Raw genomic sequence first — 21436 nt, forward strand, 5'->3', positions numbered from 1 at the left:
GGGCAGCTTCTTTAAACCGAGGAACTGATTCACTCCACATGATTCCAATTAGCTACGGACAACACGAGTGGGTTCAGAGAGCCCGTTCCCGGGGCCCGTCTGGGGGCGAAGCTGGACAGGCACCCCGAAACACGTCTACCTGGGTGTGTGTGTATGTGGCAATAGCAACAGGAGGGTCCAGATGTTCTTCTCTTCAATAAAGAATATTTGATCCCCAGGGGAAAAGGAATTGATACCCGTAGGACACAGTCTTTAGTCCTAAGACACTCAGCTCATGTATAACAGAATTAAAAGTTTCGATTAAAAGACAACTCATGTTTCTTATAAATATATAACTTTATATATTATATATATTTACAATATATACAGCATAGAAATATTTTTAATAGCAGTCTTGAAAACAGATGTTTTCAAAATAAAAGATGGCACCTATCCAAGGCAGGCTCCTCATTTACCTAGAACCCAGTTCTAGACTACGCCACGGGCCCAGCTTTCTGGAAAGTCGAAGGGAGAAAGGAGTTGCGGGAATATGGGTCTAATACCTTCCCCTTCCCACACACTCTGGCCTCGTGTGGCACCAGCTAGCACGGTCCCACGTGCACGCCTCCAAGAGGCAAAGCTGTGGCCTGGGCACGGTGCCAGCCTACAGTCAGCACTCAAGCGCCCGAGCAGTGAAGAGAAGTGACTGCTGCTCATCTCGCTCTACACAGCGTTTCTGCAATCCGGAAGATCCCATCTCAGAGTTAGGGTTGGTCTTGAAGCACACTCTTTAGGTGTTTCCACTTCTAAGTCAGACAGTCGGCACGCCAGGTGCTAAGGAAGGCTGGCCACACAGGGACGCTTCCTCCTCGTGCTTTGGAGTCTGGGCGCCGCAGGTCCCAGTGCCACTATCTTCCAAAGCTTTCTTCACATTCAACTAGTTCGTCTATGGCACGCAGCAGCTCTTCAAAGGAAGGCCTTCCTTCTGGTTTCTACAATTAAAAGTCAAAGAATGGTGGGTCCACAATCCAGTCCAAAGAAAATTTCTCGTTGCTCAAACTCGTGCAGCCCACGCTACTGCAGAGGGGCGCTCGGTGCTTTGGGACTGGAACATGCAGGCATCCTTCTCTAACCAGGGCTATCTCTGCCTCTCTAGCCAGCACGCCCACCTCTAGACTAACCTCTCTCAGGCACTGCCTTCATGCCCCTGTTCTGGAACCTAACAGGACTTCTCAGTGCATGCAAGATCAGAGCTTGCAGAGCCCTGGGTAACCTGACCCTCCCCCATCCCCTTGTTACTCAATTTCATTTCCCACAAAAACCCTCCCATGTGCTTGCTCTCTGCAAAATCAGACCCATCTCGGTCCTCGGGTGCACACACCGTCTTTGTAACCACCTCCTTACCCCTGCTCCCCTCCCCAGTTCTCTCTCCACCTAGTACCACTTCCTGCCCAGAAAGTCTCTGCCCATGCCACTCACTGCGCAGCGGGGGGCTGAGAGCTGGGGTTTGGGCATCTGATGGTCCCTGCAGCTCTGCCACTGACTGGCCTTGGGCACGCATCAACCTCATGAGTGTCAGTCTTCTCATCTCCAGTAGTCACAGGAACAGTACCTACACCTCAAAGTGTGTGTGTGTGTGTGTGTGTGTGTGTGTGTAAGAATGATTTATTTACTTATTTGAAATACAGAGCTACAGAGAGAGAGAGGGAGTGACAGAAAGAGAAAGAGATCTTCCATCTGCTGGCCCACTCCCCTCATGGCTGCCAACAGTTGGGGCTGGGCCAGGCTGCAGCAAGGATCCAGGAACCCCACCTGGGGCTCCTATGTGGATGGTTGGGACTCCAGTCCTGGAGCCATCATTCACTGCCATCCTAGGTGCATTAACAGGGAGCTAAATCGGAAGCAGAGCAGCCGGAATATCCCCAAGGGCAGCTTAAACCACTGGGCCACTGGGCCTGACCTCAAAGGGTTATTTTGAGAACAAAATCTAAAGCCCTTGGTATAGTACCTAGCACACAGTGCCCACCAGCTAATGTTATTGTCTTTCCAAAGTTATTTTGTATCTAATCTCTTCTTTAAGGTGACTTTTTAGAACCTCCAAAGACTCTGAGGAAGGCTACCTGAGGACCTTGAGGTCCAGAGAAAGGAACTCTCTCTGCTAAAAGACTAATACTCGGCCAGTGCCGCGGCTCACTAGGCTAATCCTCCGCCTGTGGCGCCGGCACCCCAGGTTCTAGTCCCGGCCGGGGCGCTGGATTCTGTCCCGGTTGCCCCTCTTCCAGGCCAGCTATCTGCTGTGGCCAGGGAGTGCAGTGGAGGATGGCCCAAGTGCTTGGGCCCTGCACCCATATGGGAGACCAGGAGAAGCACCTGGCTCCTGCCATTGGATCAGTGCGGTGCGCCAGCCGCAGCGGCCATTGGAGGGTGAACCAACGGCAAAGGAAGACCTTTCTGTCTCTCTCTCTCTCTCACTGTCCACTCTGCCTGTCAAAAAAAAAAAAAAAAAAAGAAGAAGAAGAAGAACAAAAAAAAGACTAATACTCCAGGGCGAGGCATTTGGTGCAGCGGCTAAGCCACCACTTGGGACATCCACATCCCACATGGAAGAGCCCAGGTGCAGGTCTCACTTCTGCTTCCGATTCCAGCTCCCTGACCATGTGCACCCTGGGAGGCAGCAGATGACGGCTCAAGTACTTAGGCCCCTGCCATCCATGGGGGAGCCCTGGATTAAGTTCTGGGTGCCTGGCTTCAACCTAACCCAGCCGTGGCTATTGCAGGCATTTGAGGAGGGAACTAGTAGATGGGAGATCTCTTTCTCTGTCTCTCTGTCTCTCTCTCTCTGTCTGCCAAATAAATAATAAAGAGTGGGGTCGGCGCTGTGGCAGAAGAGGTTAACGCTCTGGCCTGAAGCGCCAGCATCCCATATGGGCACCAGTTCTAGTCCCGGCTGCTCCTCTCCAGATCCAGCTCTCTGCTATGGTCTGGGAAAGCAGTAGAAAATGGCCCAAGTCCTTGGGCCCCTGCACCTACGTGGGAGACCTGGAAGAAGCTCCTGGCTCTTGGCTTTTGACCGACACAGCTCCAGCCGTTGCAGCCATTTGGGGAGTGAACCAACAGATGGAAGACCTCTCTCTCTCTGTTTCTACCTCTCTCTGTATAACTCTGTCCTTCCAATAAATAAAATAAAATCTTAAAAAAATAATAGAGAGTAATACTTCAATCAACTTCTCTAGGCTTACTCCCCGAATCCCTGGCTCAGACAACTGTGGGAGCAGATTCCCACTTGGAGCGAGGCAGCAGCCTGAATTTGGTAAGTCACTGTTAGCATGTTCCAGTTCTTTATGGTCCTCCTCCCACTCTGCAGAACTTGGCTGAGAAGGGCGCCTTCCTATAAAACACGCAGCGCCTCACCTGGTCTTGAAGGACTGCTCATTAGCTACCCAGCAAGCCCAACCCTTGAGTGCCTCAGATCCAAACAGAAAGCACAGACACCCATACCTCCTGCCAACATCTTAGCATCATGTCATAGATGTATTTGGATGCCAGCTTTGGCCGGAAGAGTCGGTGGCCGCGGGTAACCATGGTTACCACTTCATAATTGGTGTTTTTTTCAAAGGGCATCCTGCCTTCGGTGAACACTTCCCACATTAACACACCTGGAAAAGGAAAAGGGATTTTCAGATGCTGTGCGTGCTTCTTCCACGGAGCAGAGCTGAGGACACACGGGCCGGGGAGCTTACCAAAGGACCAAACGTCCGATTTGCTGCTGAAGCGGCTATAATTAAACACTTCAGGTGGACACCACTTCACAGGAAACTTGGCACCGGAAGAACTTGTGTACTGATCGTCCAGAACATACCTGGCATTAAGACACATCCCAGGTTAACACCTCTGAAGCACCATCTGCATTTGTTCAAGTTCTTTCCACCCCCCACCCCCCGGAAGCACCCAGTGGAAGCTGAGGATTCACCTCCGGGGCCACGCCTGCTGATGTCCCCCCCCCTCAGCTAAACTCAAGTACACGAAGCGTACGTCTTCATTTCACCATCCGCACTTTCATTTCCTAATCACCTTTTCTTTTCTTGGGGCAATCAAGGCAGGATACAATAAAATAGTTTGCCAACTTTCTGGCAAGCAATTTTGTTCTTTAAACAAAATTCAACCCAAAGGCCCCATATGTGAAAGATCTAAAGCAGACAATCTCTAAAGTGGATGGTATGAAGTAGCCAGAGACACAAGTGCTTTTAGCCCCAGTACAACTGAAACTACAGCATATGGAAGATGCAAGTGCAAAAAAAAAAAGATACAACGACGTGTGCAAGGATGGCAAGATAGCACGACGTCTCCACATTCACATGCACACACCATGCAATCAGAGTGTAACTCGAAGTCCCCCGGAAGGACACACAGAAACCTGTAACTCTGGCCACCTCTGGCGAATCCTTCACAAGAGGTGGTAAATGAGCCACTTCAGCCCCATCTGCAATGTGTCCGGGGTGCATTTACAAGAGGAACATAAGCACGTGTTATGTGGGCATAGCATTTCTAAAAGCTGTCGGGAGAAAATGGTCAAATAATTGCACACATCTCTCGTGCTATACTAGATGGTGATTCAGCAGCTGGCAGACAAGGCCACCAGGGGCTGTCAGCCCGAGCAGAGCAGCCTGAACTGAGAGTGTGCAATATCTCAGAGCAACTAACCAGAGCACAGATTGAGCTTATGAAAGCACAGGACCGCCTGTCGGATCCACGATATCTCTATGGAAAGCACACAAAGAGCGCTGGGGAATTAATACTGAAAGTCAGACGTTCTGGTCCCATTTCCATCAGACCCAGCCTTCTGCCCTCCGAGGCTTGAGTTTCTTTAGGTGCTAACCTTGGCCCTGCCTGGAGCCAGCTGCCCTGGCCCTCTTACGGTTTCTTGAGCAGGCCGATCTGGTTCCAGACTGCAAGCTTTGCACTTTTCTTCCCCTCGGAATATTTTATCCCCAGATTGCACCTGCTTGGCTCCTTCCTGCTTTTAGCCTCATTCAAATACCTGCATCGCATCAGGTCTTCCTCACCACCAGATACACCGCAGGGACCATCACGGCTGCCCTGCCACCCCCTAGCCACACTATCCCGACCACAGGGGACAGTGGACACTTTTGTAAAGGGCCACACACTATAGCTCCCACTTCCCAGGCTGTACAGCCCCTGTCATGGCGACTGCAGTGTGAGAGCAGCCGCAGACAACACATGGATGGAGGGGCGAGGCTACGTCTCACTACACCATGTTGATGGCTACTGGCATTTGAATTTCAGATCATTTTCATGTGTCGTAATAGCCTTTCCATTTTTTCCAACTACTTCAGAATAAAAAAGCTGTTGTTGGCTCACACACAGGCAGTAAAAAGCAGGGACTGGGATTGGGGCTGGCATCTGGCGTAGCAGTTAAGACACCACTTGGAACACCCACATTTCGTATCAGAGTGACCGGCTCAAGTCCCAGCTCGGCCCCTATTCCAGCTTCCTGCTAAGGCACACCCTGGGAGGTGACAGGTGATGGCTCAAGCCTATGTGGGAGACCCAGACTGACTTCCTGGATCTTGGCCGGGTCCAGCCCTGCCCTGGCTGTTGTAGTGATCTGGGGAATGAGCTGGAAGATGAGAGATAGGTAGGTCTCTCTCTCTCTCTCTTTTTCTCCCTCTCTCTCTCCCTAAGTATCAAAATTAAATACAATACACGGTAAAAGTAAAAAACATAAGAAAAAGTGTGGGCCAGATTGACAGGCCACAGTCTGACCGCTGCTCCAGTGCCTACGTTTATTCTCGGGTCTTGGGTTTCTCCCTCACCCAGAACACAAGCCACATGTGGGCAGGGACTCGGAGGTCTTGTTCTCTGCTTGGCTCAGCCCAGCACTGTGCCAGGCACAGAGCAGACACCTGATCCCTTACGGATGAATGGTGAAAAGAAGGAGAGACAGAAGCAGAGACAGAAGAACAAACTAAATATCAAGGTGTGTGGTAAACTTCATGGAAAATGGAATAAATAATTGTGTAGGGGCAGACATTTGGCTTAGTGGTTAAGACCCTGGTTAGGATGCCCAAGTCCCACATCAGAATACCAGAATTCGATCTCTGTTCTGGCTCCTGGCTATCTTCCCACTAATGGCAACTGGGTCTCTACCACCCAACTGAGTTCCCAGCTCCTGGTTTCAGCTCTCCTGGCCACTGCAAGTATTTAGAGTAAACGAGTAGATAGGATTGTTCCTCTCTCTCTCTCTCATACATATAAGAGAAACTTTGAAATCATGTATAGCTTTTCATAATGTGTATTTTCCATGAACTTTTTAAGTGCTCTCATATGTGTGGATTTCAATTTTTTTTGCACTAAACTTTATATATTCTTTTAAAGATTTATTTATTTGAAAGGCAGAGTTGCAGAGAAAGAGGAAGAGATAGAAAGAGAGATCTTCCATGCACTGGTTTACTCCCCAAATGGCCTTAACAGCAAGGGCTGGGCCAGGCTGAAGCCAGAAGCCAGAGCTTCTCCCAGGTCTCCCACCTGGGCGGCAGGGCCCAAGCACTGGGCCATCTTCTGCTGTTTTCCCAGGCACATCAGCAGGGAGCTAGATCAGAAGTGGAGCAGCCGGGACTCAGCCGGGACTCAAAGGGGCATCCGTATGGGATGTCACGTTGTAGGCGGTAGCTTAACTGACCATGTCACGATGCCAGCCCCAAATTTTATCTTTTAGTTCCATTTTTCTGTGAACTTTTTAAAACTTCTTTTTAAAACTTGTTGAACTTTTTAAAAGATCTTTTCTAACACTCTATCAATATTAGAAAGATTCAAGGAATAAAAGCAATGCAGATGTTGATAGTCTAAGAACTTTACCATCAAATGTGTTTCTGTGAAAACAAAAGATTCTAGAACTCTAACTCGCACAGAGGAGACAAAAGTCGTGTATTTAACAAGCTATACTACCACCTAGTGGAGAGAATTACGAGTTCAGAACATATACTTTAATTTTAATACAGTTATCTCAGAATTGTTAACAATATTTGCTATCTTCATCATCAGTGCAGATTATTCCCATACTTATTAATTCTACAGGACAAAATGAACATCGCCTAAAACCACATAGACTCAGCCATACCTGGCCATTCCAAAATCCGATACTTTCACAACTCCCGCATCATTCACTAGACAATTCCTGGCAGCCTAGAAAACAGGACAGCACGTAAGTTTAAAAGTTGCACAATAGAAGTAGAAAAATACAAGTTCCATTTGTATTAAATGTACTGTAACTCAGTCACTGGGTACAGATGGTAGATATGTTGCTTTTACCCGTTCCCCGTTCCCCCGGAAGAGTCTCCCACACATTTGAAAGAATGGGTACAAAGACCAGGAAGTCTCATCTGCCATGATAAGAGCCTCGGGTGATCACTGACGTCATAAATAAGAGGGTCAGTTGTTGAATCAACAACAGGAGTCACTGTGCACTTGCTCCCCATGCTGGACCTCTGTCCTTAATGTATTATACTATGAGAATGAACGGTAAAACTAGTCTTCAAACTGTACTTTATACTTTGTGTGTCTGGGTGGGTGCAAATAGTTGAAATAGAGTTGTATATATGAAATTTGTATTCATTAAATAAAAACCTTCAAAAAATTAAGTCTCATCTGCAAGAAGGCGTTACTACACCTCCTTTACCAACCAACAGTCCTATCTACACGGCACTAAGACAAAGGTGAACCCACCTTCCCCCGCCAGTCCTATTCTTATTAAGCAATGGGATTCTCAGACTCCAGTAACATCTATTGATGTCCTCAGTCCAGGACAACTGAGCTTACTGACACTTAACCACCAAACTGAAGGGGAGCCAATCTCCTACCCAACGGCTTTGCTCGGTGACTGGGCAATCTCACCTACCAACAACGAAAAGAACAGCTGTGTGTGAACACAGTCTGTTTTATCATTTACTATGTTTCCAGTACATGATAACATGAGATACGACACAGGCCAATTGTGGATTTTTAAATCCATATTTTCTTGCCATGCTTTATAAGATTCAAGAAAAATAGTTTGCTAAAAAGACATAGTATTTCTCAGAGGGAAAACATTTTTAATATCAAAACCCGTGGATCAAGATGTAGTTTTTGGGGACAGTGCTGTGGCATAGTAAGTTAAGCCTCTGCCTTCTACACCAGCATTCCATATGGGCGCCGATTTGTGTTCTAGCTGTCCCCCTTCCAATCCAGCTCTCCGCTGTGGCCTGGGAAAGCAGTGGAAGATGGTCTAAGTTCTTGGGCCCCTATACCTGTGTGGGAGACCCAGAAGAAGCTCCTGGCTTAGGGTTTCAGATGGGCCCAACTCCAGCTATTGTGGCCATTTGGAGAGTGAACCAGCAGATGGAAGACCTCTCTCTGTCTCTCCCTCTCTCTCTCTGTAACTCTGCCTCTCAAATAAGTAAATATATCTTTTTTTTTTTTTTTTTGACAGGCAGAGTTAGTGAGAGAGAGAGACAGAGAGAAAGGTCTTTTTTTTTCTGCTGGTTCACCCCCAAGTGGCCGCTACGGCCAGCACACAGCGCCGATCCAAAGCCAGGAGCCAGGTGCTTCCCTCCTGGTCTCCCATGCGGGTGCAGGACCCAAGCACTTGGGCCATCCTCCACTCTCCTCCCGGGCCACAGCACAGAGCTGGACTGGAAGAGGAGCAACCGGGACAGAATCTGGCCACCCAACAGGGACTAGAACCCGGGTGCTGGCGCCACACGCAGAGGATTAGCCTAGTGAGCCGCAGCGCCGGCCATAAGTAAATCTTAAAAAAATATATGTATCTCTCTTCCCAGTTATGCAGAACTTTATTTTCTGTATGTGATAATGCCACTTACATGAGGTTCTTTGCTGATGAGTGCATTGTAAGAGTTTCCTCTAAAGTGAGAGTTAACACCCATTCCCTGGACCACCTCCACCCGCCCTGGAAGACACTCCACAGGCCCTGACTCAACAGTCAACAGATTTCCCCCAGCACAGAGGAGGATATGAATCTTCCCTTAAGGAGTAACACAAACCTACCATCAATATTATATCAAAAATTGCTTTCAGCAAGACATGATCTTTGTGGACGGGTGCAGTCTGTCACACTCATGGGGACCTTCAACTTTTATCAGTTTCATATGTACAAAAAGGAAGAAGATGCTTAGCTCACAAATTTCCACATGACAAAGCCATGTTCTTTGTCATCACCAAGTATAGTGCTAACAATAATGGCTGTTACACTATCAGGTCTGTTTTACAAGTCCATTGCCCCAGTTTATTTATTTATTTGAAAGTCAGAGTTACACAGAGAGAGAAGGAGAGGCAGAGAAAGAGAAAGAGAGGTCTTCTATCCGCTGGTTCACTCCCCAATTGACTGCAACGGCTGGAGCTGTGCCAATCCGAAGCCAGGAGCCAAGAGCTCCCTCCAGGTCTTCCCATGTGGGTGCAGGGGCCCAAGGATCTGGGTCATCTTGTACTGCTTCCCCAGGCCACAGCAGAGAGCTGGATTGGAAATGCAGCAGCTGCGACTTGAACTGGAGCCCATATAGGATGCCGGCACTGCAGGTAGCAGCTTTACCTGCTATGCCACAGCACTGGCCCCAGTACAATATGATGTTTAGAACAATCTTTTGAGCAAAAAAGTATTATACCCACTGTGGGGAGCGGCCCGGACTGGACTGAGTTACTGGAATTAAGACTTATTCTATGCATCTGCTCTCCCACAATATGGTGCTGGGAGAGAAGTAAACAGCTTCCGCACAGCTGCCTCCAGTTCAACCAATAAACTGTAGGACTTGCTCCTGATTGGAGAGCAGCGTACTCGGCGTGTGGGCAGCCAAGTTAGGATTGGCGGAGGAGGACTATAAAGGAGGAGAGAGACGGCATGCACCGGGAACATCTAAGGGGAACATCTGAGGGAACACCTGTGCAGCCCCCGAGAGAACCGGCCGGCGGTGTGCCGCTCCCCTGCGGAAGTGGGGAATGTGGCCAGGGGGAACCGCCCTTCCACGGAGGTGGAAGGGATAGTAGCCAACCCGGGAAGAACCAGCAGCAAACCCGGGGAGGGCCGAACAGACGAAAAACAGCGCAGGGTCCTGTGTCGTTCCTCCACGAAGAGGGGGAGCGACACCCACAATTTACAGATATGGAAACAGAGTATCAGAAAGACTATGTAACTGTCCCAAAATACATGTTGGAAACCAAGTCTTCCATCTCCAAGTCATCAGCTCCCTGTTATACTTTAAATCTAGATATGACACAGCACAGCGGTTACAGTATAGACTCTGGAGTGAAACTCCCTGGGTTCAAACCCTGGATCCACAACTGACTTGACACTGGTCAGTTATCTTATCCTATTTGTAGAATCATAATATCTATTCCAAGGGTTGTTATAATGACTCAAAATGAGTTTACATTTGTGAAATATTTATTAGAACCTTATCTAGTTGCCAAAGCTGCGGCGTAGTGGGTAGAACTGCCGCCTGCAGTGCCAGCATCCCATGTGGGTGCCAATTCAAGCCCTGGCTACTCCACTTCGATCCAGCTCTGCTGTGGCCTGGGAAGGCAGGCAGTAGAGGATGGCACAAGTGCTTGTGCCCCGCGACTACACGAGAGGTCTGGAGGAAGCTCCTGGCTTTGGATTGGCTCAGCCCGGGCCATTGGGGCCATTTGGAGAGTGAACCAGCAAATGGAAGATCTCTCTCTTTCTTTCTCTCTGCCTCTGCTTCTTTGTAACTCTGCCTTTCAACTAGATAAATAAATCTTAAAGAAAAGAACCACATCTACCGATGGTGATCCTTAATTTAAAAAAAAAAAATGCTTTGCTGCTGCTCTGGAAGACTTGTGTCTGTGCTTGACCACAAAAGTGCAACTCGAATACGAGACCATCCAGAGGGTAGCCACGCTTGCTTTGGTGAAGGTGCTACTGACAGGATGAGAACAGACACATTCGTGGAGAAAAGCAGGGAGAATGGAGCAGAGGAGAAAGAGTGGGAGGGGGAGCAGAGGAGAAAGAGTGGGAGGAGAAACAGTAGGAAGTGTGCATCACAATGAATTAGTGCCACCAACAGATCTCCTTTCCTGGTAGGGTCAGAAGTTCACGTGAGTCTCCATCTTTGCCCGAGGATTACAGACAAAGAAAATGAACCAAAGGATTTCTCATCAAGGTTCTGTTTATAGTGTGAGAGGTGGGAAACAATTTGGGATTTAGTCAGAGGCCAAAGCCAAGCCTAACTTCCCTGTGTGTTACAGTAGGCAGCCACTTCACGTCCCCAAAGCTGCCTTTCTTGCCTAGGGGACAGTGATGAGATAAAATCTGCCAGACCTCACAGCACTCTTCTGGAGATCAGATAACTGATGTCAGGAGGGTTGCTTGGAGACTTTAACTACACGAATCATTACATTTAATAAAGATCTTTCCTTTAAGATAATGGGGTGAGTTAAATTTACAAAGTTTAAAAATAATGGTTGGAGCTGACCCTGTGGCACATCAGGCTAAGCCTCTGGCTTTCCCATATGGGTGCCAGTTCATGTCCTGGCTGCTCTTCTTCAGATCCAGCTCTCTGCTATGGCCTGGGAAAGCAAAAGAAGACAGCCCAAGGGCTTGGGCCCCTGTACCCACATGGGAGACCCAGAAGAAGTTCCTGGCTCCTGGCTTTGGATTGGCCCAGCTCTGGTTGTTGCACCATTTGGGGAGTGAACCAGTGGATGGCAGACTTCTTTCTCTGTCTCTCCCTCTCTCTGTCTGTGACTCTCACTCTCAAATTTAAAAAAATAAATAAATAAATAATGGTGGAACCCAGTGCTGTGACATAATGGGTAAAGCCACTGCCTGCAGTGCTGGCATTCCATATGGGTGCTGGTTCGAGTCTTGGTTGTCCCTGTTCTGATCCAGCTCTCTGTTAATGGCCTGGGAAAGCAGTGGAGGATGGACCAAGTGCTTGGACCCCTGCACCCATGTGGCAGACTAGGAGGAAGCTCCTGGCTCCTGGCTTTGGCCTGGTCCATCCCTGGCCATTGTGGCCATTTGGGGAGTGAACCACCAGATGGAAGACCTCTCCCTCCCTCTCTCTCTCTCTCTCTCTCTTCCTCTCTCTATACCTCTCTCTCTCTCTTCCTCTCTCTCTCTGCAACACTGACTTTCAAACAAATAAATAAATCTTAAAACCACACATACAGTGAAACATGGTTACAAACAAACATGGGCATGAATGCCTCCCAGCACAGAGCTGACCCTGTGCTGCACAGCACTTCAGCCAATGAACGGGCACACGGGAGGGTCCTGGTTACCAGGTCTCGGTGGATGAAGCTGTTTCTCTCCAGGTACTCCATGCCTTCACACACGTCCTGACACATGCTCAGCAGCGCATCTCTGCTGAAGTGACCTTGTCTCTGCCGGAGGAAATTCAGAAGGCAGCCGCGCTCCATGAACTCGGTGACGATGTAGATGGGTTTCTGCTGGGTGCAAACGCCGTAAAGCTGGACTAACTTCGGGTGTGTCAGTTTCCTGGGAAGGAAGGCACACACACACACACATAGGTACCACAGAACAGAAGTCACCAGGGCACGGGAGGGCCACGGGCTGCGCGTGACTTACATCATCACTTTAGCTTCTTCTATGAAGTCCTCCTCACACATGGCGCCCTCCCTAATAGCTTTGATGGCTACTTTGTACTGGGCTCGCCACTTGCCAAGCCTCACCACTCCGAAGAGCCCGCTGCCCAGCTCCCGCATGAAGGTCAGCTCTGAAGGGTTAATCTCCCACTTCTCTGCAAGACAGAAGGGGGCAGACGTCAGCAAGTGAAAAGGGAACACAGCCCTTCCAAACTGTCGCCATGCCAGCCAAGCGACCTGAAGGAGGCAGGAGAAGGCTGCAGGAGTTACGTTTCCACTAACGCAGCTGAAGGCTAAGGACTTTGCATAAAACACGAATACTTCCGCATTTACCACTCTTCCTCCTGCGATCAGTTTGTTGTTTTTGTTTGGTTTGGTTTTGCTTTTCAGTTCCAAGTTGGAAAGAACTGAACTTGAATAAGAACACCAGGTTGGAAGCTTCTCTAATCCTCCACCCTTACATTTTAGTGAGTAACCAACAAAGCCCGGGGGAGAACCAGGAAGGCTTAGAATTACTTTTCATGTCACATGCTAACACTTATTTTTCACTGACAGAATGTTTCCTACTGAATTATGAATAAGGATGAAAATATGACCTGATCAGCTCTTGTCCTGACGGTTGATGTACAATGTAATATTTTATCCATTTTAGTATTTTTTTTTTGTTCTAGTACCATTGGTTGAACTCTGTAATTAACACACAATTACTCTTAAGTGTTTAAATTTTAACTGAAAAGGGATCCCTGTTAGGAATTTGGAAAACATTATGCTGAGTATAATAAGCCAATCCCAAAGGGACAAATACCACTTGTTCTCCCTGATAGGTGACAACTAACTGAGCACCAAAAAGGAAACCTGTTAAAGTGAAATGAATACTATGAGAAATGGTGACTTGATCAGCCCTCACCCTGACTGTTGATGAGCAACTTAATATGTTATCCCTCTTAGTATTTTTTTTGTTTGTTCTACTTAATACTTTTGGTTGAATACTGTAATCAATACACAATTCTTCTTAAGTGCTGAAACTTAACTGAAAAGTGATTGCTGTTAAATATAAGAGTGGGAATAAGAGAGGGAAGAGATGTGCAATTCGGGACATGCTCAAGCTGACTTACCTCAAATGGTAGAGTTAGAAACATACCAGGGGATTCCAATTCAATCCCATCAAGGTGGCATGTACCAATGCCATCTCACTAGTCCCAGTGATCAATTTCTGTGCACAATTGATCATAATGATAGGACTAAGAACCAAAGGGATCACATAAACAAGAATAGTGTCTGCAAATACTAGCTGATAGAATAAAAAAGGGAGAGAACGATCCAACATGGGAAGTGAGATACACAGCAGACCCATAGAATGGCAGATGTCCTAAACAGCACTCTGGCCTCAGAATCAGCACTTAAGGCATGCGGATCCGGCTGAAAAGCCCATGAGAGTGTTTCAGGCATGGAAAGCCAAGACACTCTGGGGGAAAAAAAAAAACCTAAATGAAAGATCTCCGCGAGTGAGATCCCAGTGGAAAGAACGGGTCATCAAAGAAGGAGGTACCTTTCTCTGAAGGGAGGAGAGAACTTCCACTTTGACCATGGCCTTGTCTAAATATGATCAGAGTCAGTGAACTCAGGGGGCTTCCATAGCCTTGGCAGCTCATGACAAGAGCCTAGGGTGATTACTGAGGCCATAAACAAGAGTGTCAATTTGTTAAGTCAACAACAGGAGTCACTGTGCACTTACTCCTCATGTAGGATCTTTGTCCTTAGTGTGCTGTACATTGAGATTTAATGCTATAACTAGTACTCAAACAGTATTTTTCACTTTATGTTTCTGTGGGAGCAAACTGTTGAAATCTTTACTTAATGTACGCTAAACTGATTTGTATATAAAGAGAATCGAAAATGAATCTTGATGTGAATGGAAGGGGAGAGGGAGTGGGAAAGGGGAGGGTTGCAGGTGGGAGGGACGTTATGGGGGGGAAGCCATTGTAACCCATAAGCTGTACTTTGGAAATTTATATTCATTAAATAAAAGTTTAAAAAAAAGAGAAAGTAAAAAAAAAAGAAAAGAAAATATAAAATCGAAGGTCACAATAGCTATAAAGGATAACTATCTAAAAACCCATACTAGAAAACTCATACAAACAGCTCCACTGTGTAGAATTCTATATATCTAAATCTGTTTAGTGATAATAGATTTTTGAATTTTTTATTATTTGAAAGGCAAAAAGACAAAGAAAGACCTTCTATCTGCAGGTTCATTCCCCACATGCCCACAAAGGCCAGGTCTGGATCAGGCTGAAGCTAGGAACCCAAAATTTAATCTGGGTATCCCATATGGGTGGCAGGGGCCCAAGGACTTGAGCCACCTCCCGCGACCTCCTAGGGTGTAGATTAGCAGGAAGCTGGAATCAAGAGTCCAGCTGGGATTCAAACTCTGGCACTTTGAGATGGGATGTGGGCATCTAAACCACTGCACTAAACACCTGCCCCTGAAAATGGTTCCTTTTCCAGGAAAATTAGCCAATGTAATTACAAAATGAGAGTTACCGTAGCTGAATCCTGCAGTGGTTGGTGCATTCTTCCCCTTGGTACTAACTGGGTATCGCAGCCTGGTGACGAGTCCTAGAAATCAAAGACAATATTGCAGTTGAACTCATTCTTCAATCATCCTGCAAAGACAAATACTAAAGTACAAACTCACTCACAAATCCATTCATTTATCAATTCACTGCCCCCCTTCTGTGTGCTCAGACAACACTGTGCTACATGCTTTTAAATACTACAGCATTTTGTTTTAAATTCTACTGCATTTATCAGGCACCATGCTAGCTTCTGCACTTTTCAAATATTTGAAAGGAAGTAAAAGACTTTTTTTTTTTTTTTTGACAGGCAGAGTGGACAGTGAGAGAGAGAGAGACAGAGAGAAAGGTCTTCCTTTGCCATTGGTTCACCCTCCAACGGCCGGCGCGGCCGGCGCGCTGCAGCCGGCACATCGCACTGATCCGAAGGCAGGAGCCAGGTGCTTCTCCTGGTCTCCCATGCGGGTGCAGGGCCCAAGGACTTGGGCCATCTTCCACTGCACTCTCGGGCCATAGCAGAGAGCTGGCCTGGAAGAGGGGCAACCGGGACAGAATCCGGCGCCCCGGCTACATGCTTTTAAATACTACAGCATTTTGTTTTAAATTCTACTGCATTTATCAGCACATGCTAGCTTCTGCACTTTTCAAATATTTGAAAGGATGTAAAAGACTTCTAACAGTTATTATTTTGTGTTCTTTTCCTGTATGAGAGCTGAAGTATAAAAGTATATACTAGTCTGCTTAAAACTAAAGTCATTCACCTGCTATAACTCAATGTTAACCCTCTAATAATACTTTCTTACATTTATTTTATTTACTGGAAAAGTAGAGAGTCAGAGGAGCACAGACAGAGATCTCTCATCTGCTCATTCACTCCCCAAATGCCTGCAACAGCCTGGGCTGGGCCAGCCTGCAGCCAGTAGCCAGGAACTCAATCTGGGTCTCCACCGTGGGTGGCAGAAGCCCAACTACTGGAGCCACCACCTGCTGCCTCTCAGCATGAAACTAGAATCAGAAATGGAAATCAAACCAAGGCACTCCTTTATAGGACACAGGCATTCAAGCAGCAGCCTAACTGCTGAATCAAATATGCACCTCCATGTTAGCAATCTTACCACAAAAATCAGCTCCAAGACCTTAACCACTGGAAATATAAATTACTGAACATCCGTGAAGTCAATCCAATCTTCTAGCATGTTGCTTACTACACTAAGCAAGAGATGGGAAGTGCTTCTTCTACTCATGGTACCTGGATTCCCTTTATGACAGCATATCTCAGAGTCATTTAAAATATCTGTCTCCACCCAGGTGGTCAATCAAATCCATCACAGGCTCCCCAAAATCTGAACTAGTTCCTGACACACAGTAGGTACTGATTACATGTGTGCTGAATGGAGTGAGACAGTGCTAAAAAATAAAACTTCTACAAGAACACAAAAGAAAAAAAAATTAAGGGAATGTGAATACCACAAAAGAAAATAACAGGTAAGAGATTTGAGGGGCCAGCCTTGTGGTGCAATGGGTTAAGCTGTCACCTGGAACACCCGCATCCCATATTCAAGTGCCAGTTGAAACTCAGCTACTCCACTTCTAATCTAATTCCCTACTAATGAGCCTGCGAAGCAGCAGATGATGGCTCAAGTACAAGTTCCTGCCAACCACATGAGAGACCAGGATGCAGTTCCAGGCTCCTGACTTCAGTCTGGCCTAACCCCACCTGTGTGGCCACTGGAGAGTGAGCTAGCAGATAGAAACTCTCTCTCACTCTCTCTCTCATACATACATACATACAAAATCTTTTTTTTTTTTTTAAAGGACAGACTTGAAAAAGTTCCTTGTGGGATAAAGTGATATGAATTAGTTCCTCAAATGTCCAACACACAATTATCTTATGGCCCAGAAAATCCAATCCTAGGTAAATACTCAACAGAAATGAAAACATTTTTATGCAAAACCTTGTACCCAACTGTTTATAGCAGCATTATTTATAAAAGTCAAAATGTGGGAACAACCCAAATTCTATCAACTAATGAGTGATAAACAAAATGGGAGAAACAAAATCCATACAATGGATTATAAAAATAATTGGATACCTTATCCAATAGGCTGCCTGAATTTAGAATTTTTATCTGCCCCAGGAACTCTTTCTTTATTCCAAGTCCACAAATCAACTTTTTTTAAATATTCATTTATTTATTTGAAAGGGAGAGTTACAGAAAGAGAGGGAGAGACAGAGACAGAGATCTTCCATCCACTGGTTCACTCTTCAAATGACTGTAACAGCTGGGGTGGGCCAAGCCAAAGCTAGGAGCCTATAGTTTCTTCCAGGTCTTCCACATGGATGCAGGGGCCTAAGCACTTGGGCTATCCTCTGCTGCTTTCCCAAGCACATTAGCAGGGCGATGGATCAGAAGTGGAGCAGATGGGACACAAACCAGTGTCCATATGGAATGCTGGCATCGCAGGCAACAGCTTTACCTGCTACACCACAACACCAGCCCCACAAACCAACTTCTAAGGACATATTCAGTAAGTCCGTTGTGGAAAAAAAAATATTCTGTGGCATTTATATTGTCCAGAATCCCTAGTGATATTGTCAGTAAGTTGCTTTCCTAAACATCATTATGCCTTCAGTTTGTATATATCCAGGCTGCGTCTTGGTTTTCATCAGTAGATGAAGCCTGACTTTCTAACACAACAGGTAGATGTTAAGATGAGCCTATGGATTTGCAAATAGAGAGGCTGATCCCCTGTCTAACCACCTAGCACATGTAGATTTGGATGCTAGCCTGAGAACCTTACCATTCCACAACACTTGCTAGGCTCTGAGTAGTGACTCAGCAATAGGGAGAACTTATTATATAATTACTGGTTGTCAAGTTCTCTGCAGTTTGCTTATATATTACCTGATCATTTCAATAATCTTGTGATGAAGATTGAAAAGACGGGAGAGGTTAGTGTAATATTTATACATCTACAGCATGGATGAACATCAAAAACATTACGTTGAATCAAAGAAACCAGGCAAAAGAGACCACATAGTGTGATTCCATTTCCATGAAATGTGCAGAATAGGCAATTCTATATAGGCAGAAAGTAGATTAATGGTTGCCTTGGGCTGGCTTGGTGAAGGGAAACACAGGGTAACTGCTAGTGGGCACAACATTTCTTTTGCAGATGACAACAATGTTCTTAAAATTAGATTATGGTAACAGTTGGCCCAACTCTGCAAACCTACTAAAAACTACTGAATTGTAGACTTTCAACTAGCAAACTTTATACAATGTAAATTACTGCTCAGTAACTTCCTACCATTAGCTGAAAAAAGTCACCAGAGTCACTAAATAATAACAAGTTTTGCAAAGACAGCCTTCTATAAAATTTCAAAAGTTAACTTTTCATATATTAAGTTAGGCATTTGGCTATTTCTCCTGCTCAGGTATGTCTTCAAAGAGTCAAAGCTAATAATAGTTCTACATCATCCTGTGGAAACTTCATGAGCTGAAATGCGGCTTCTGCTTCTGTCTGTTGGTGTTTGGTTTGTTCCCATGCTGATGGTAAGGGTGGCAGGGACTCAGTCATGGGAAACTCAAGAGACCTGATAACAGCTGGTTCTAGTTGGGATTTTCCTTTACAGCTTTAGGATGGTTCAAAAGTAATGCACATTAAGCAGAAACCAGATTTCAAGGGGGTGGATTTGGATTTTTTCTTCCTTGGCTAGAGATAACGTGGCTCCGAATTCTCTCACAAGGCGAGGTAGAGACAGCAGCTACAGCTACAGCTCCCAGTCAAGAGCAGCAACAGCCAATGCTCCACAGTGAGCTGTGCTGCTCAAGGATGATGCTGATAGGTCAGGTGCACTCAGTGCAGTTTTGACTTAGGGCATTTTCAACAGATGATGGCCTTCTTGGGGATGTAATCCCGTCATAAGTCAGGAAGCATCTGTAATCTAGTTTTTGGAAGCCAGTATAACATAAGACTAAATCCTGCTTTGTCTGACAGCTCCTGTGACTACTCTGAGATGGACATACGCTGAACTTTAGTTACGATCAAAGATAGAAACCACAGAAATGTGAACACTTTTTATGAGTCTTGGTATTTCTGATTTTTTTTTGTACTTCCTTACTATGCGATAAGTTTAAATCAGTCACATTCCACAATGATCTAGCTACACATTAAAGCTGCTCAAGGAAGGATTCATCATGTATGATCATTTTCCTTACTAATATTTGAAGCAGGTTTTAATGCTGACTTACCTGCTGCATTGTGCTTATGATATTCAATAATCTCAGGAATTGAAGCAAAAGCATGCTTTTCTGCTAGGTAATACTTCTTTGGAGACGTTGTTGTTTCCTTTATATGATAATGCCTGAAACCTGATGAACTTTCTCTGAAACAAAAATCAAAATGTGCTAGAGCCAAGTTGGTAAAATATGACTGCACTCTTAAAATGTTCTCTGCAGGGTCATCACAGGCTCCCTCCATTTGGCCCTTTCTGTTCCCAACACAAACTTCATTTTTCCTTATATTCTTCTTGGAGTCATCCTCCACATTAACAGGTAGAAGTGTTCAGAATAGTCATTGATAACATGCTTGGTCCCCTGCATGAGACTACATAAGAGGGCATTTACCAACTCCATTGAACCACCATTAAAAGTCTTAAAATAACTTCTGGCTGCCACTGCTTTTGTCTCTGCTGTTGGCAAAAACTTGCAAATGTCTAGAGTACTTATGCCTCTGAAAGTCAACAGATTAGGCTTACAAATGTACCAATTCCCCCTTAGACATCTTCCTAGAACACAGGTCTTCTCAAGTCAGCTCCTGCTGACAACCCTCAGCATGACTCCCAGGATGTTCCAACACTGACACCATCGGCTTCTGCTTTTGTCTGGTGGGCTTCCCTCACCTCCCTTCACTCTGCCCCCCCCCAACTCCGCATTGCAGCTGTGATACTCTTTTCCACCCAAGAACTCTTCATGTCTTCTTTCACCTCCGGGCCCAGGCAGTTTCTTGGGTCAGAAACACTTTTTCCCTTCCACTCAGTTTTTTCCTTCCTCACTTTTGGCAGGCTCAGCTTGGAAGTAATTTAGGACAACATTCATAAATAACTCAGACGTATCCTGGCTACACACACACACACACACACACACACACATTACCCTTCTGCCATAGCATTTGTTCACCTACCACCATAACTGCTTGTTTGCCTGTCTGTAACTCCCATTACCCTGGAGGACAGGGTCCGTGCCCACTTCCTTCACTGTTGTATCCCTGTACTCTGCTCAGCACACAGCAATTACTTGTTGACCGTTACTCCAGTTCCTACAAGCATTCTTAGTACTGTTACATGCTGTGGAATGACGTCACAGGGGTAACCTGAATAGACAGTGGTCTTGTAAGTTCATATTAGCTAGTGATACCGCAGCAGCTTAGTTTGTGTAAGCAGACTCTGGTGTTCGCACAATGGCGAAATCACCTAACAACCTGTTTCTCAGAACATATGCTGTCACTAAGCAATGCATGATATCTGGAAAATGACTGGGGAAACTGCTGAAAATATAAAGGCAAAAAAACAGTATAAACTTTAGAAATCAAGTTTAGGTTTTATTTTTTAATGCTAAAAACCAGCATAATTTTTGAAAATTAGGAATATGTACAAACAATATAAGAAGTTCAGCCAAAAAATACTTCTATATTTGAAAAAAAAAAAAAGATTACTTACCCGCCAAACTTCGTATAAAGGGACACTGTGTATAAGCCTGGTTGACTGGAGTCCCTTACCATAAAACCACCTTCTTTATCCTAAAAACCAAGTTAAGAAAATGTTTTTTACTACAATGACTGATATTAATCAGTGCCCCAGAGAAGATTCAAGAACTCAATCTTACAATTCTATGATTTCTATTCTTTTCCTAGAAAATCTGGTGTGGAGAAACACAACTTACCACTGGGGCTCTTTGGTTTCTCCCATCCGCCTGACTTTCTACTTTGTGCTACTGGGCTGAGACCAGCCAAAGCAAGCATACAGGACTCCCCACCACTACAAGACCTCTCCCAGCTACTGTGAGGCATTTCAACCAGATCGTCTCTCAGGGCCTTTCTAGAACCAACAGGAAAGATTCTGCAATTCCTGTACATCTTCAACAACAGTCACTGAAAACATGTTATTTCTGGGGCCAGCGTTGGACACAATGGGTTAAGCTGCTGCCTGTAATGCTGGTAACCTGTGAGTACTGGTTTGAGTT

At 45.8% G+C, this 21436-nt stretch overlaps 1 protein-coding gene across 6 annotated transcripts in view; it reads right to left on the reverse strand.

Moving 5' to 3' along the window:
- Positions 1 to 317: 317 nt before the first annotated feature.
- Positions 318 to 21436, reverse strand: part of TEC (tec protein tyrosine kinase) — a 122456-nt gene continuing 101337 nt past the window's right edge. For all 6 annotated transcript variants that reach the window (XM_008248628.4, XM_051831418.2, XM_008248637.4 and 3 more), the window contains 9 exons: positions 20914 to 20993; positions 19448 to 19581; positions 15160 to 15234; positions 12599 to 12770; positions 12292 to 12508; positions 7118 to 7182; positions 3720 to 3838; positions 3478 to 3635; positions 318 to 971 (listed from right to left, as the gene is read on the reverse strand). In XM_008248628.4, the coding sequence (XP_008246850.1) occupies positions 888 to 971; positions 3478 to 3635; positions 3720 to 3838; positions 7118 to 7182; positions 12292 to 12508; positions 12599 to 12770; positions 15160 to 15234; positions 19448 to 19581; positions 20914 to 20993 (1104 nt within the window). In that variant the 3' untranslated portion in view covers positions 318 to 887. The remainder of the gene's footprint in view (positions 972 to 3477; positions 3636 to 3719; positions 3839 to 7117; positions 7183 to 12291; positions 12509 to 12598; positions 12771 to 15159; positions 15235 to 19447; positions 19582 to 20913; positions 20994 to 21436) is intronic.

This window comes from Oryctolagus cuniculus, chromosome 2, assembly GCF_964237555.1.
Source record: "Oryctolagus cuniculus chromosome 2, mOryCun1.1, whole genome shotgun sequence".
NCBI classification, from domain to species: Eukaryota; Metazoa; Chordata; class Mammalia; order Lagomorpha; family Leporidae; genus Oryctolagus; species Oryctolagus cuniculus.